Here is an 18,465-nt window from a genome sequence, read left to right on the forward strand (position 1 = left end):
TCATCCCAGCCAGGGCTTTCTTAAGCTTGTAATAGGTATATTTTTTCAGAAGGTTTTCACTTGAAAACAATCTCATAAATAAATAGGATTTATCAAATAACAGTAATATTTAGATACATGTCTTGAGAATAACCAGGCTTATTTTTCTTTTCCAGTAACACGTTACATTTGGTCTCTCCAACCAAAACTGAAGTGATTCCACCTCTGATTGAGAACAGAGAGTCGTGGACATCTTGCAAACCTTTCTTTGTTGGTCTAAATTACTGTACTAAAGTAGCTTACTCTAATGCCAGCTACACAGATGCAGCACCATACTACCCACTGACTGGAGAAACCAGGTCAGTCATGTCATCCTTCTCTGTATCTATTTTTTGTCTATCCCACAAAAGTCAACCGTCCCTCTTATGGCTGCAGTACATATTGCTTTTTTTTCATGTACTTTAATAAAAGACAGGCAGGATCAACTCAGAAACAAGACGGATGGGAATTGAGGTGATTTTTACCTTTTGCTCTACTATTTGGATTTGTTAGTTACTAATATAGATTACCTTTTTCCCATTATGAATTCTCTAGGATTGAAATTGAAATACAGCCTACAGGACAAGTACAGGAATACTCTGCAAATGCTAACTATGGGCTACAGAGAGAGGAAAATGACCTGGTAGACACTTTGAAATTTACCACTGAGGCAAAAGGTAAGAATCTAAAGAACAATCAGACTTAGCTCATCTTTGAATTATGACATTGCCATTAAGAAAAATCAGATTAACAAAATTAGCATTGCTATTTACAACATACAATACAAAACAATTTTTGTATCCAAACCTGCAAACGCATGTCCTCAGTTTTACGTACATGAGTAGTTCCAGTGCACAGGTGTTTGAAGGACCATAACTATATTTTGCATCTCAAAATGTTTTACTGTGTTAAATAATAAAATTACATTGATACATGAAAGCAATAAAGAAGGGAAATTACGAGGCACCCTATAAGCAAGAGAAAAGATACGTTGTTAGGTGAAATATGAAAATAAATGGTAAGTCAATAATGCACAGAAATACTGAAAATCTGTTACAGAAAAAGAGTTGCACCAATATCAAATTATATGGAGAGACAAACTGAAGGAGATCAGTGATAGATAAAGAGAGAGAGCAAGCAGAGAGGTCATTAGAGACAATACAGAGACTCCAGTAGGTTGGATGGAATCCTTAGAAATTTGAAAGAACAAGGAGAGCAAATTTCAACTTGTGTACTCAAATTGTTCTCTTCACTGTCTGCTTTAGATATTTGGGGTAATGCTATTTTCAGATGCTCATTTCTTTCATCCTTCCTTCTATAAAAGCCTAAAAAGACATCATTAATGTTTCATTTTTCAGGTGCAAGACAAACTGAGGCCACGCTGACCTTCAGATACAACAGAGACAAGAAGATTTTGACCAGTGATGTGCAAATTCCAAATTTTGATATTGAGTTTGGTACCAACTTCAGAGTCAATGATGAATCTACTCTGGAAATGAGGGCATATACCTTTATCTTAGACATCAGTAACAAGAAGATTCCTGAAGTTACTCTTACTGGTCGCATAAGGTAATCCCAAGACCCTGTAAGATATTCCGAATATTTTGAAATGAGGTAACTGAATATTTTATTAACAGTAGGGTTTTCAGGAGTACGTTCTTCTAGATCAGGGGTCGGCAACCTTCGGCACGCAGCCCATCAGGGTAATCCGCTGGTGGACCATGAGACATTTTGTTTACATTGACCGTCTATAGGCATGGCCCCCCCCCCAGCTTCCAGTGGCCACAGTTTGCCGTTCCCAGCCAATGGGAGCTGCGGGAAGTAGCGCAGGCCACCGGGACGTGCTGGCCACTACTTCCCAGAGCTCCCATTGGCTGGGAACGGCGAACTGCATCCACTGGGAGCTGCGGGGGGCCATGCCTGAAGACGGTCAACGTAAAAAATAAAAAAGAAAAGGAGTACTTGTGGCACCTTAGAGACTAACCAGTTTATTTGAGCATGAGCTTTCGTGAGCTACAGCTCACTTCATCGGATGCATAGCATATCGTGGAAACTGCAGAAGACATTATATACACACAGAGACCATGAAACAAAACTTCCTCCCACCCCACTCTCCTGCTGGTAACAGCTTATCTAAAGTGATCATCAAGGAGGGCCATTTCCAGCACAAATCCAGGTTTTCTCACCCTTCCCCCCCCCCCACAGACACACATACAAACTCACTCTCCTGCTGGTAATAGCCCATCCCTCTTTGAAACCTCTCTTTATAATGCGCATGATAATCAAGGTGGGTCATTTCCAGCACTAATCCAGGTGTTCTCACCCCCCACACACACACACCCCTCCAAAAACCACACACACAAACTCACTCTCCTGCTGGCAATAGCTCATCTTACAATGTGCACAGCAATAATCCAAGTTTAACCAGAACGTCTTGGGGGGGGGGTTTGTAAGATGAGCTATTGCCAGCAGGAGAGTGAGTTTGTGTGTGTGGTTTTTGGAGGGGTGTGGGGGGGGTGAGAACACCTGGATTAGTGCTGGAAATGACCCACCTTGATTATCATGCGCATTATAAAGAGAGGTTTCAAAGAGGGATGGGCTATTACCAGCAGGAGAGTGAGTTTGTATGTGTGTCTGTGGGGGGGGGGGGAAGGGTGAGAAAACCTGGATTTGTGCTGGAAATGGCCCTCCTTGATGATCACTTTAGATAAGCTGTTACCAGCAGGAGAGTGGGGTGGGAGGAAGTTTTGTTTCATGGTCTCTGTGTGTATATAATGTCTTCTGCAGTTTCCACGATATGCTATGCATCCGATGAAGTGAGCTGTAGCTCACGAAAGCTCATGCTCAAATAAACTGGTTAGTCTCTAAGGTGCCACAAGTACTCCTTTTCTTTTTTCTTTTTACGAATACAGACTAACACGGCTGTTACTCTGAAACCTGTCATTATGCAAGGCACTGCATTTAGCCACATGGAGTGGAAATCTATCAACTGCATGAAAAAACTTGTACAGATACAGACAGACATCATCTTCCTTTCCAAATGCAAACAGATGGACATCGTACCAAAAGGACTGAAGGTAAAAAATCCATTACAATCTACATACCACACAGACTATGCTGACAGCTTGTGCCACACGCTCTCAAAGAAACTGCGGAATCACCTGATCAACATCCTCTACAGCAAACAGGGAAAGATTAAGAATGAGCTCTCAAAAATGGATACTCTCATAAAAAACCAACCTTCCACACAAACTTCCTCGTGGCTGGACTTTACTAAAACTAGACAAGCCATTTACAACGCACACTTTACTTCTCTACAAAAGAAAAAGGACACTAAACTTTCTAAACTACTACAGGCTACAAGGGGCCACAGCAATGGTTCCCTCAACCCACCCAGCAATATTGTGAACCTGTCCAACTATACTCTTAGCCCAGCAGAAGCAGCTGTCCTATCTCAGGGTCTCTCCTTCTGCCCCTCCACCCCCTCGAACATGATACAGTTCTGTGGTGACCTAGAATCCTATTTTCGACGTCTCCGACTCAAGGAATATTTCCAAAATACCTCTGAACAACATAATGATCCACAGAGGCCTGCCTACCAACATTACAAAAAGAAGGATTCTAGGTGGACTCCTCCTGAAGGTCGAAACAGCAGACTTGACTTCTACATAGAGTGCTTCCGCCGACGTGCACGGGCTGAAATTGTGGAAAAGCAGCATCACTTGCCCCATAACCTCAGCCGTGCAGAACACAATGCCATCCACAGCCTCAGAAACAACTCTGACATCATAATCAAAAAGGCTGACAAAGGAGGTGCTGTTGTCATCATGAATAGGTCGGAATATGAACAAGAGGCTGCTCGGCAGCTCTCCAACACCACTTTCTACAAGCCATTACCCTCTGATCCCACTGAGAGTTACCAAAAGCATCTACAGCATTTGCTCAAGAAACTTCCTGAAAAAGCACAAGATCAAATCCGCACAGACACACCCCTGGAACCCCGACCTGAGATATTCTATCTACTACCCAAGATCCATAAACCTGGAAATCCTGGGCGCCCCATCATCTCAGGCATTGGCACCCTGACAGCAGGATTGTCCGGCTATGTAGACTCACTCCTCAGGCCCTACGCTACCAGCACTCCCAGCTACCTTCGAGACACCACTGACTTCCTGAGGAAACTACAATCCATTGGTGATCTTCCTGATAACACCATCCTGGCCACTATGGATGCAGAAGCCCTCTACACCAACATTCCACACAAAGATGGACTACAAGCCATCAAGAACACTATCCCCGATAATGTCACGGCTAACCTGGTGGCTGAACTTTGTGACTTTGTCCTTACCCATAACTATTTTACATTTGGGGACAATGTATACCTTCAGATCAGCGGCACTGCTATGGGTACCCGCATGGCCCCACAGTATGCCAACATTTTTATGGCTGATTTAGAACAACGCTTCCTCAGCTCTCGTCCCCTAACGCCCCTACTTTACTTGCGCTATATTGATGACATCTTCATCATCTGGACCCATGGAAAAGAAGCCCTTGAGGAATTCCACCATGATTTCAACAATTTCCATCCCACCATCAACCTCAGCCTGGTCCAGTCCACACAAGAGATCCACTTCCTGGACACTACAGTGCTAATAAACGATGGTCACATCAACACCACCCTATACCGGAAACCTACTGACCGCTATTCCTACCTACATGCCTCCAGCTTTCACCCTGACCACACCACACGATCCATCGTCTACAGCCAAGCTCTGCGATACAACCGCATTTGCTCCAACCCCTCAGACAGAGACAAACACCTACAAGATCTCTATCAAGCATTCTTACAACTACAATACCCACCCACCTCTAAGGTGCCACAAGTACTCCTTTTCTTTTTTCTTTTTACGAATACAGACTAACACGGCTGTTACTCTGAAACGTAAAAAATGTCTCGCAGCCCACCAGTGGATTACCCTGATGGGCCGCATGCTGAAGGTTGCCAACCCCTGTTCTAGATACACAGAGATTGTCCATCATCTGCATGCACCATGTGACTTCTCTCTCTCTCTTTGTTCAAATCCCTCTTTAAAACACACTTCTTCCATAAAGCCATTCATCTATAATCCACCACAGATAAATAAAAAGAAAGTAAGTATAATCCAGCTTCAGAATGGATCCTGCACACTATATATGGCATATATAATTTTGGTTACAAATTCTTTGAGGTAATTCCCATATCTTCTGTTATACTGGTAGAGTGTCAAATGTGCCATTGGCACTCAATACATAATAAGAATAAAAACATCAGAGAGCTATCTGTAAGAATCCTCACTCCTCATGATAAGAATATTTCCTGTAGCATCTATGGAAGAGTTTATAATTAATGGCAGGTTTCCCTTCATCCTAAAATTGTCACAGACCCACAGTGAAGTGAACTGCTCACCTTCTTTAATACCCTTCATTCTTCAACAGAATTCTCTTATCTTGATGCTGCCCCAGGGATGTTCCTCATGCAGAGCTGCCTGTAACACCAGTGGCATTAACAAAGTTCAAGTACCTTGATTCCCTTTCATTTACACCAATGTAAAATCAGGATTAAGTCTACTCAAGTCAGCAAAGTTACAGTGGCGTAAAAATCCTTAAGCTAGAGGAAGATCAGACTCAGTAGTAGACTCTTGCCCATAGCGGGCCAAATGCTTTAGTGTTTACTCAGTTGTTAGATAAAACTACTATTGATATCATTGGGAGTTTATCCTGAGTAAGGATTTTAGTATTTGGCCCATATATACCTGGACAGAAAGAGCTCCACAATAGTATTATAATAATTTTCCGTAATCAATGGGAATTCAGAGCTCTCAATAGCTCAAGGGTCAAGTTCCTAGGTCCAAATAAACTCATTCTTTGTACCACCCAGAATTCCTTTTTGCAGTTTTAAATGCTATAATTGCTCCTGGAAAAGTGCCAGCCATAGTATAGCCAAACAGGTGACATTCACATTTGCTACTATTTTGCTTTCACAGATATGATGGGAAGAAAGATGCAATGCTGGGAGGTGTCATTTCTATCCCTCGCCTACGGACTGAACTCAGAACTGAAGCATTGCTTCATCATTCACTGAACAGGGTTTCTCTTCAGATGGACTCATCTGCAACAACTTATGGGAACTCAATTTCAGAGAGAGTTGTTTTCAGATATGGTATGGGCATTTATCATGACATAGAAACTTCACCCATATGTGAAAACCATATATGTAATCTCCTGTTACATCCGTTATCTAGTACTTCTCTATACACGGTGAGCCATACAAGAGTAACATGATTTTGTTAATTTTTATCCTCCCCCCAACCCCGAATTCATGATTTTCAGATAATGAGAAGATTGAACTAGAGTGGAATTCAGGCACCAGCACGGCAGTGAAAAAGATGTCTGCCAACTTCCCTGTTGACTTTGCAGACTACCCGAAGGCTTTACAGAAGCACGCCAATGAGCTGCTGGACCGGAAAGTGGCCAATACAGATATGACAATCCGGCACATTGTCTCACAATTCATCATGGTAAGTGTGAATATTTATTCTAAAAATATTACAGCTTGATCATGCAACCCTGAAGAGCAGTCCAACACATTTTACTGGGACTGCTTGTGTGAACAGTCACTTGTGTGTGGAAGAGTTGCATTATCAGGTCTATCTGCTCCTCTCCAGAAAAGCACACAATCATGTGCTTAACTTTAAACACATGGGTAGTCCCACTGGATTAAAGCTAACACTTATTTCATACTACTCTGGAAAACACATCCACTGTGTCATTGCAGGCAACCCGTACCTGGCTGCAGAAGGCATCCAAGGATGTTCCCTATGCCCAAACTTTACAAGATAAGCTAAATGGACTGCAAGAACTGAACATTCAGACAATGGGGCTGCCTGATATTACCATTCCAGAAGAACTCTTCCTGAAAAGGTAAATGGAGAAATAAGAACAGTCACCACAGGGAACTGAAACTGGAAATTTGGTCATGTATTTTTTATTTAAAATATGATTGGACTTTGTTTTAGACAATAGCACATAATGACCATAACAAAGAATTGTAAGAGCAGAGATATATAATTATGTTTACTAAATGGCATATATAATTAATATGCAGGGGCCGAGCCTCAGCTAGTGACATTTGCCATAGCTCCACTGAAGCCAATTTACACCAGCTGATGATCTGGCCCATCACATATAAATATATCATGCACTCCATATCCCTTAGCAGAAAATGAATTGTTTTCCTTATGCTTTCTTTCACTGTGGTAACGTGAAGCTAATATTAGGCAAAAGCATCTTCATTGCTTTCAGTCTGTTCGTGGGCAGAATATGGGTTGGGAACCAAGTGATCTTTCTCCTACCGTCTTACCAACTATGCCCATTATTATAACAGTGGGTAATTCTGCTGCCCTACACTACATTTTTGTTAACCATTTCAGATTCAGTGCCTCTGGTTTATTGGCCATTTCTTAAAAATCACAACTTTGTATTTGGGATTCCATGACTTTCAGATTGCTCCTTGGTGCCATTCACTTCCATTCAACAGCACACATTCTGCCTAGCTAATCTATCTGTCTTGAAGTTTGCACCATATTCATCCTTTTGGTATCTGACTGACATTTTGGACCATATCTTATATAACATATTTTCTGATACCCCAAAGGTTCTAATACATTTCCAATTCTTGTGCTTCAGTAAAACTGTTTTGTAGACAGTCATATGTGCCAATGGACTTGGTCAATATTTTCTCCAAGTCTGGAGTGGTCCTTACTGGTATGTAGAGAGCAACAACCTTAATCAAGTACAGCTGATAGAATAATTCATTACAAATAATGCTTGTGAATATAGCCCTTTTTTACTGTTTGCAAATTATTTATGAATCTATCTTGATTTCAGCAAATGTATCTATTATTTGTTAGTATTCACAGAACAGTTTATTCAAACAATTTCAGCCCATGTGTGTTAGAAACTTCACTTTGACTATTTGGTATTCATTATTTGTGCTGTGCAATGGAGCATTAAATTATGAGTATTAATATTCTGGTAGCACATAAAGATTCCAACCCTGGTTGTTCCAGCTACGGAGCACACATAAAATAGCAGACAGTCTCTGTCCCAAACATCATATAACCTACAGCCAGGTTAGAGAAACAGATACAGACAAACAACAACAAAAAGAACTTGCCAAAAGTACTGATCTTATAAATTACAATGCAATTTCTTCTCATTTTTGTCTGTGCATAACAATATCCCCCACTACCACCAAACTTCCCTGTTTACAGCCGCCAGCCAGAGTTTTTCACAGTCACATGGTATTGTTTCTGATACCTGATTAGATGGCTGGAACTTTTAAAGAAAAACAATAACAGGTACTGAAAGATGAGTAATGAGTAGTGAGTAATGATCAACACACTTTCCAGTATGAATTTTTGGACGAATAAATAATGTCTTCTAAAATTAATTAAATTGTGAGATATTCAAATAACCAGGAACTATCATAGAATATAATAATAATAATAATAATGAAGTCCTTGATGTAACACTCTACAAACATATCACTTTTATTCACATGAATATGAACAGATCCCTTTTTCTACTATTCCAAATACCATATTGCATAAGTGTGGCAATGACATCAGAGAGGAAGGGTTTCAAATCAAGAGACACCAATTGGAGCACTTAGGGCATTATTCTGGGAGTTAGGAAAGTGGAGTCTTTTTTATATAGAATGTGACCTTGGTCAAAAGACTTTTTCTGTCTTTGCCTCAGTTTCCTCATTTATAAAATGCATATTATACCTTCATCACTCTTCTCTGACACCCATTCCCATACCAATATCTCTGTTCATTAATGTTCATAAAGCAGACTAAGATCCTCAAATGGCAGATGCAAAGTATTAATTAGAGTAGAAAATCAGGAGCAAAATAAGAGTCTTGTGTTTAACTTCCTTGGAAAAACTCATTAGAGAAGCAACCAGCATGGTCTAGTCAATTTATCTTTGGGGGAAAAGATCTAGTCCCTGCTAGTGACATTTTGTGTGGTGTTGGCCCACTTAATCTCTCAGTCTTCCGATCTGTAAAATGGGGATAACAACACTTACATACCTATCTGCATTGAGGTTTAATTAGTGAATGTATGTGGAGTGCTGAGCTCAGACTAGATGATCATAATGGTTCTTTCTTCCCTTAAAATTAATGTATATATAAATTACCTCATTATCATTATTAATAATAACTACTTTTATGTGTTTCATAGAGTTTTACATAGTGGGTAATTTTTGTGTTACAGTGATGGCCGGATCAAATATATTTGGAACAAGGACAATGTTATAATTAACATCCCATTGCCATTTGGCGGAAGATCATCGCATGACATAAGGCTGCCAAAGACCATAAAAACACCTCAGTTGGTAATGGCATCAATTGGAATAAATGTGCCATCTCAGGAGTACCAACTTCCACTATTTACTGTTCCAGAGTCCTACCAACTCCGTGTGCCTTTACTGGGCAAGTTAGAGGTTTCTACAAATGTATATAGCAATTATTACAACTGGTCTGCATCTTATACAGTGGCTAACACCACAGATAATGTTTCCAGTATGAGAACTAGTTATCTGATGAAAGCTGATTCTGTTTTCGACCTACTTTCATACAATGTGCAAGGTAAGAATTTTTGTTAATAGTATTATACTTTTAAATCTACTTTTAAAATATCTATATTTTATATGTACTATGAAAAGTGCATTCGTTGTCAAACTGTTTATTTAAAAAAAGTTTGTGTAAACTCAAATCTTTTCTTCTTTTTAAAATATGTAATATGAAATTTATTTAATTAGGTGCTAAAAATAAATCCAGATAGTTTAATAAAAATTTCAGATCCAAATTTTCCAAGGGGCCCCAACCCAGCCTCTGAAGCCCTGATCCTGAAAATACTTAAGCATATGAATAGTCCCATTAAGCTCAGTAGGAATCCTAAGTGCTTGCAGAATCAGGGCCTATGTTAGTATTTGCAATTATTTGTGCATACAGTTCAGTTAGCTAAATCACAAACATTTTTATGTGCACAAACAGTTTTCCATGCAAATAGGCAGGTGCAGTTGTATTGCTATTATTATTGTTAATTATTGTATACAGCACCATAGTGTGTGTGTATGTGTGCCTATATGTATATATACAAAAACATATATGTATGTCAACAAAGACCTTACCCTGAAGAAATCACAGCCCAAGGATCTGATCTTGAAAGGAGCTAGGTTCCACAAATTCCTATTGAATTAACTCAAACTCCTATTTGAGAGGTCAATGTGTGCTCTAGACCGTTAGCTACTCTAAGGATTAGGTCATGAAACTGGGATTTTCAAAGGGAGCTTGGCACCTAAATCTAAATTTCAATGGGAGTTAGCTGCCTAACACCTTTAGGCTTTTTTGAAAATCCCAGCATGAAGCATAATAAAGTTGAAGACAATGAAAGAGATGTGTCATGAACACTGATTTGGATGATTTGTTTGGCACATAGTTTGTTCATTTCAAGTTTAAACAATGGTATGGCCTATTTCATCTTATAGATTTATATGTAATATCACAATGAGAGTTAATTTAAAGGCTGTTTTTGAAAATTTAGCCCCAGATATCAAACATCCAGTAGTATAGAAATGTTTAGTATTTACTTTACCAAAACAGTGTTTGCTTTTTGAACAAAATAATATGCAATTCTGAAAGCTTAATGATATCATACATAGTATATCATTTTGTCTTGTAAGTAAATGTAAGATATTTATTATACCTTTATATCTTCTGTCTTCCCCCTTCCCAATCTCCTATTCCAGGTTCTGGAGAAGCATTTTATGATCAGAATACATTTGATTGCAAATATGAAAGTTCCCTACAGCACAGACTCCTAGATTCAAATTTTAAATATATCAGGACAAACAAATATGAACCTACTCTCACTGTAAAACAGACCATCTCACTTGGGGCATCTAGCACTCTGGGCACTCAGCTCTCCTTTTCTACAGATACGGATTTCAGCCAGAAAAATAATTTGAATATCAACAAAGTACAAATGGAAGGGGCGCTAAGAGTTGCTTCAGCCTTTGCTAAAGGAATTTACACTCTCTCAAGCACCTATAACAAAAACAGCCATGAGTTAACTGGGAAATCCAATCTGACGTTTGACTCGTCTTACCTTCACGCTACCAACCAGATAACTGGCAAGCGAACTGGTGATGTACTGTCAGTCACTTCAGTCTCTAATATTCAGAGTGGTATCATAACAAACACAGCTTCACTGAAGTATGAAAAGAGCCAGCTGAATGTGAAGTCGGAAACAAATGGAAGATACCAAAACCTTGCGGGTCTCAACAAGTTTGAATTAATTTTGGCAAAGCAGATGGCTTCAGTTCGCTCTGAATACCAAGCAACTTACAAAGAAAACCGGTATTACACCCTTCTTTCAGGTTCCCTTAATTCCCAGGGTCTTGAACTAAATTGTGATGTTACTGTGAATGATCAAAGAAACCGAGCAGCACATAAGTCTACATTAAGGATTAGCCAGGATGGTTTGGCCAGCAGCGCAACCACAAACCTGCAGTTTAATCCACTAATGTTGCAGAAAGAAATGAATGCTAGAATTGATGCTTCTGGAGGCACCTTGGCAGTTACTGCTAAGGGACGCTATGGTAAACACAATGCACAATTCAGTGTAGATGGAAGAATGGCCCTAATAGAAATAGCACTAGGAAGTGTATATCAGAGCACAATTCTGGGCGTGGACAGCAAAAACGTCTTAAACTTTAGAGTTAATAGAGAAGGACTCAAGTTTTCAAATAACTTGGTAGGATCATACAAGGAAATGAATCTTGAGCACGTGAATGAGCTGAACATTCCTGGCTTATCCTTAACATTTACTTCAAAATTAGACAATACCATCAGCCCTGACAAGTCCCACAAGCATTATTTTGACCTACAACTGCAGCCCTATTCACTCACAGCTAAATTGAACAATGACTTAAAATACAATGAAACTGGTATAACCAACAAAGCACAGTTACGACTGGAGCCACTGAAGCTGACGCTGACTGGTAATGTGAGGGGGGCCTACGCAACAGATGAAGTGAAGCATACATACACCATCACTTACGCTGATCTGGCTGCAAATATTAAAACAGACACAGCTGCAAAAATTCAAGGCACAGCACTCATCCACAAAATTAACCTGGATGTTGCAGGGCTTGCTTCTTCCATTACTATCAATACAAACTGTGATGCAAAATCCCTGCATTTCACCAATGTAGTACGTTCTGCTATGGCCCCATTTACTGTCACTGCTGATGTACACACCACTGGTAATGGGAGACTATTTGCTATGGGAGAACATACAGGACAACTATACAGCAAATTCCTGTTTAAGGCAGAGCCCCTGGCTTTCACTTTCTCCCATGATTACAAAGGATCTACCAGCCACAGCCTAACTCCTGGAAAAAAATACACTACATCACTTGATAATAAAATCCATATGCTTTTAACTCCATCAGAGCAGTCAAGTGCCTGGAAATTGAAGAGTCAAGTGAACAATAATGTATACACACAGAACCTCGGTGCTTACAATGATGCCGAAAAAACTGGTGTGGAACTTAAAGGACAAGCTTTAGCAGACCTCACTATAATGGACTCACCAATTCAAATACCATTAATGCCTGAACCAATTAATTTAATTGATGTTTTAGGTCTGAGGAATGCCGTGGAACAGCCTCAAGAATTCAGCATCTCTGGCTCTGTGAAATATGATAAGAACAAGGACGAGCATGTTATCAACCTGCCATTCCTAGAATACCTGCCCGCTTACTTTGAACAAATCAGGGGTGCGATTCTATCCAAACTGAAGTCTATACAAAGGTACTTTAAAAGCATAAATATAGATCATTATATGAGGAAATACAGGGCAACTATGGATAAGCTCCCACGGCAGGTCAATGACTACATGAACAAATTAGATTTCAAAAGCAAGGTTAACGGCATGAAAGAGAAATTGGTTGCTTTCACAAACGACTATAGAATAACAGCTGATGACCTCCAGAGTGCACTGGAAAATGCCAGAATCAATTTGCAGGAAGCACTGTCTCAGCTGCAAATTTACCTGATACAAATTGAGCAACATATCAGAGATAATTATGATCAGTATGACATTAGAACAGCTATTGAAAAACTGATTGACCAAATAGTTGAAAAAATTAAAGTTCTGGATCAACAGTATAAAATCAGTGCAACGACGATTAACACTATTCAAGACTTACAGTCCATTATTTCTCAGTATGACCCAAGCAAAATAGAAAGCAGTGCAAAAGCCTGGATTCAAAATATGGATGCTGAGTACAAAATCATAGCTCAGGTACAAGGAAAGCTAGAACAGCTCAAGAGTCAGATTCACAAGATTGATGCCAAACGTATTGCAGAAAATTTGAAACAACAGGTACAGTCTGTTGACATTAAAAAGCTTTTAGAAAAAATCAGGAGTTCATTACCAGTTCAAAAAATGAATGAAATTATTGAACAAATTAAAGATATTCTCCTAAATTTGATGGAGGATTATGAAGTTGCTGAGAAGATCAGTGCTTTCCGAGGCAAAATGCATGACATGATCATGAAGTATGAGATTGACAAGCAGGCTCAGTTTCTAATGGACAGGATGATACAATTGTCTGACCAATATAAAGTGAAAGAAACTGTCCAAAAGCTAACTGTTTCCCTGAAAAAAATTGACATAAGATCATTCTTTGATAAAATTGTTAGTATTATTGATGATGCTGTCAAGCAAGTACAAGCATTTGATTATTCAAAATTGATGGATGAAGTCAACAAGTTCCTTGACATGGTTATAAACCAGCTAAAGTATTTTGACTATAATCAGTTTGTAGATCAAACAAACAACAAAATCCGGGAAATTACCCAGAAAATCAATGATGAACTCAGAAACCTAGAACTCCCACAGAAAGCAGAAGCATTAAAACAGTATATGAAGGATGTCAATGCTGCGGTTTCAAAATTCATAGAACAATTAGGAGACACCAAGCTTACAGCAGTCGTTGATTGGTTCAGGGACCTCCTAAGTTCAACAGCGTTTGCTGATCTGAAAGTCAAGCTAAATGAAAACCTGGAAGATCTACGAGACAGGATTTATCAAATGGACATTCCAAAAGAATGCCAGAGATATCTTCAGAAGGCAAGCCAGTTCTACAATACCATTGTTGCATATATTTCTGACCAATGGAACATTGCTTCTAAGAAGATTGCTCTTTTAGCTGAGCAGTATGATGTAAAAAACTGGGCTGAAAAAGTGAATGTGTTTGTTGAAACAGGTTTCAATGTTCCTGAAATCAGAACCAGCATAGTCAACATACCTGCCTTTGAAGTCAGTCTCCGAGCTCTCCGGGAAGCGACATTTCAAACACCAGATTTCATAGTTCCATTAACTGACCTGCATATCCCCTCTTATCAGATCCACATAAAGAAACTTAAAGACATACAAATTCCAGTCAGGTTTACTACCCCAGAATTTACTATTCTAAATACCTATAAGGTTCCTTCCTATACAATTGACCTGAATGAAATCAAACTGAGGATTGTGAAAACAATAGACCAAATGATGTCCAGTGAATTTCAGTTGCCAGTACCTGACATGTATTTTAGAGAACTAAAGATGAAAGATATGCTTTCTTCTGACATTTCTTTCCCAGAAATGTATATACCTGAGCCACAAATACCTGAATTCTTGATCCCTAAACTCAATCTAAATGAGTTCCAGATTCCTAACATTCAGATACCAGCATACCAGCTGCCACGTATTCCACACACAGTCACTGTCCCTACATTCGGCAAACTGTCTGGTACTTTCAGAATAGCTTCTCCATTCTTCACACTGTCCACTCTTGCTGACATTCAGAACACTACAGCTTCCGTAAACAGCCCAGAATTTGTAGCCACTGTTTCAGCTCAAGCAACATCCAGATTAGATTTCCTTGCTTTCACTGTGAACGCAGATGCACGCCTCTCAGCCCCTGAGATGCAGCAACTGATCCTTAAAGAAACCATGAAGGTCACCCATAAACTCCTTAAAGTTGATCACAACAGTGAAGTGATATTTTCAAGGACTTCTGTAGAGGGGAAAGCTGAAACTACTACAAGCTTACGTACTACAAAGAATTTGATGGAAGTACACAACAATTTAGTAGTCCAGCTACAGAGGAAAATTTTGATGCAGAGCAAGACAACATATTCTCACAGACTGAACATTCCGCAAGCTGATCTCTCCAGCCAGGCTGATCTGATGAATGACATGATAACAGAGGTAGAAGCAGGACACATATCATTTACTTCCAGTGGTAAAGGAAACTGGAAATGGGCTTTTCCTGATTTCTCCGATGAAGGCACCCATAACTCCCGTGCCACTTTTACGATTGAGGGTCCCTTTATTGCATTTGCTGCTGAAAACAGGATAAATGATAAATACTTGAAAATCAACCAGAAAGTGAATTATGAATGTGGTCTCCTAAATTATGCAACACTTCAGCTTCAGTCTGAAGTTGAGTCACAACATGTGGGTTGTAGCAATTTAAGTGTACAAGGCACAGGGCAGCTTGCAACGATGAAAGTAGAAATAAAAGGAAATCATGAGGCTAAGCTCAATGGGAGAGTTGCTGGAACCATAAATAATAATATTGCCTTTTTGGTGCAGCCCTTTGAAGTTAGCATATCAACAAACAATGATGGGAATGTGAAAGTTAGTTTTCCATTGAAGGTGACTGGAAAAATTGAATTTCTGAATAATTATGTTCTGGTGCTCAGTTCCTCTGTTCAGCAAGTCCACTGGCAAGCTAATGGCAGGTTCAATCAGTACAAATATTCCCACAGCATGTCTGCTGGGAACACTGAAGACAAGATTGAAGCTCATGTGGAAATGAATGGTGAAGCCAACCTGGACTTCCTAAATATTCCTCTATCAATTCCTGAACTTCACATTCCTTATGTTGGAATCAAAACTTCTCAGATGATGAAAGGGTATTCACTTTGGGAACAGACAGGCCTGAAGGATTTATTGAAGACTACAAAGCAATCATTTGATTTAAATCTGAATGCCCAATATAAGAAGAACAAAGACATGCACTCACTCCCTCTTCCCTTAAAAGCAGTGCATGAAGCAATTAATCAGTACGTCATCTTCTTCAATAGACATTTTGAGAAAGGAAGGGACAATGCCTTAGATTTTCTCACCAGTTCATATAACAAAGCCAAGATAGAGTTTGACAAATATAAAGTAGAAACTTCAGTCAACAAACTACCACGGATTTTCAGGATTCCTGGATATACCATTCCTATTGTGAACATCGAGGTGTCTCCCTTTACAGCAGAGCTGCCAGCATTTGGTTATGTGATCCCCAAAGAAATAAGCACAACAGGCTTCACCATCCCACTTATTGGGTTTTCAGTACCGTCTTACACATTAGTCCTACCGTCGCTGGAGATGCCAGTCCTTCATGTCCCCAAAGATCTGCGCATACTTAAGCTTCCTAAATTCACAGTGCACAGCCCATCAAACCATATCTTGATTCCTGCCTTGGGAAACATTACCTATGACTTTTCATTTAAATCCAGTGTGATTACCTTGAATACAAATGTTGGGCTTTTCAACCAGTCCGATGTTGTTGCTCGCTTCAGTTCCTCGTCTTCTTCTGTCATTGATGCACTGCAGTTTAATTTAGATGCTACAACAAGCCTGACGAGGAAAAGGGGTTTGAAACTGGCCACAGCATTGTCCCTGAGTAATAATAAATTTGTGGAAGGAAAGCATGACAGCACTGTTAGCCTCACAAAGAGGAACATGGAAGCTTCCATGACAACAAACGCAAAGATCAGCATGCCAGTTTTTAAAATAAATTTCAAGCAAGAGCTTACAGGAAACACTAAGTCCAAGCCTACTGTTTCCTCAGCAATGAATTTAAATTATGATTTTGATACTCTTAGATATGGTGCCAGTGCTAAAGGTGCAGTTGATCACAAACTTACTCTAGAAAGTCTTACATCTTACATTTCTGTAGAAACAGCAACAAAAGGAAATATCAATGGAATGTTATACACCCTAAATCCATTTTCTGGGATGCTAAGCCATGAGGCAAATACCTACCTGAACTCTAATGGAGCTCGCTCCTCAGTCAAGCTGGAGGCTAATTCTAAAGCAGATGGAATCTGGAATGTGGAAATGACAGAAAAAGTGGCTGTTGAAGCATCTACACATCGTGTTTATGCAGTCTGGGAGCACAATGGGGAAAACTATGCACAGTGTACCCCTCTTCTGAGAACTAGAGGGACTCAGAGCTGCAGAGTAAACTTAGAACTGGTTCCTTGGAGTATGTCAGCATCTCTTCAGCTACAAGCTACTCAACCAAATTCCTTCCTGGACATAGCTTCAGTTAATCAGGAAGTCTTAATGAACATCAACACTGAAAACCAGAAACTTGGCTGGAAGGGTGAAGGCCAAATTCAGTCATTATCTCTCAGTCATGATATGCAGTTATCAAATGAAAAATCAAAGGCACAATTTGACATTTCTGGGTCTTTGGAAGGACAGGTCAATTTCCTCAGGAACATTGTGTTTCCAGTTTATGAAAAGAGTTTATGGGATATCTTGAAACTGGACCTCACTACAAGTGCTAACAAGAAGCAGTACTTAAATACTTCTGCATCCATAGTTTATACAAAAAGTGAAGACGGTTACTTTTTCCCTATATATGTGAACAGACTGGCTGACGGCTTCACAGTCACTGTTCCTGAGATGCAACTAGAAGCTCCAAATCCAGTTCTCACAACTCCAGAATTTCAAGTTCCTTTCACAACCCTGCAAGTTCCATCATATACCATTGACTTGAGAAATATAAAAGTTCCACACATGCTAAGCATAATGCCTTTTGACATCAATTTACCCTCTCTGCCGAGAATGAGATTCCCCAAAGTAGATGTAGGAAACAAGTACATTACACTGGAAGAATATAAAATTCCTTACTTTGAGGTGACAGTACCTCAGTACCAAATAACTCTATCTCAGTTCACTCTTCCAAAAAGCATTTCCCTTGGTAATATGTATGTGGATCTGAGTGAAGTGGCTAATAAGATTGCAGACTTTGACTTGCCAACAATTACAATTCCTGAGCAGAAAATAGAGATCCCACCTCTCAAAATGTCTTTGCCTGCTGGAATTTATTTCCCTGCATTCGGTGCTTTGACTGGATCTTTCAGAGTTGCTTCACCATTGTATAATGTCACCTGGAAAACAGACCTGAAAAACAACACGGACTCTTTTAGATATTCCATTGATTCTACCTCCAGTTCAACACTACAGTTCCTGGAATATGACCTGGAAGGTAAGATG

At 39.6% G+C, this 18,465-nt stretch overlaps 1 protein-coding gene across 1 annotated transcript in view; it reads left to right on the forward strand.

The window, feature by feature from the left end:
• APOB (apolipoprotein B) overlaps positions 1-18,465 on the forward strand; it is a 51,523-nt gene that overhangs the window by 26,386 nt on the left and 6,672 nt on the right. The window contains 8 exon segments of the mRNA XM_074947525.1: positions 156-338; positions 574-695; positions 1,377-1,587; positions 6,042-6,217; positions 6,388-6,575; positions 6,833-6,978; positions 9,337-9,710; positions 10,874-18,457. Of these exon segments, the coding sequence (XP_074803626.1) occupies positions 156-338; positions 574-695; positions 1,377-1,587; positions 6,042-6,217; positions 6,388-6,575; positions 6,833-6,978; positions 9,337-9,710; positions 10,874-18,457 (8,984 nt within the window).

Source organism: Natator depressus, chromosome 3, assembly GCF_965152275.1.
Source record: "Natator depressus isolate rNatDep1 chromosome 3, rNatDep2.hap1, whole genome shotgun sequence".
Classification (NCBI taxonomy): domain Eukaryota; kingdom Metazoa; phylum Chordata; order Testudines; family Cheloniidae; genus Natator; species Natator depressus.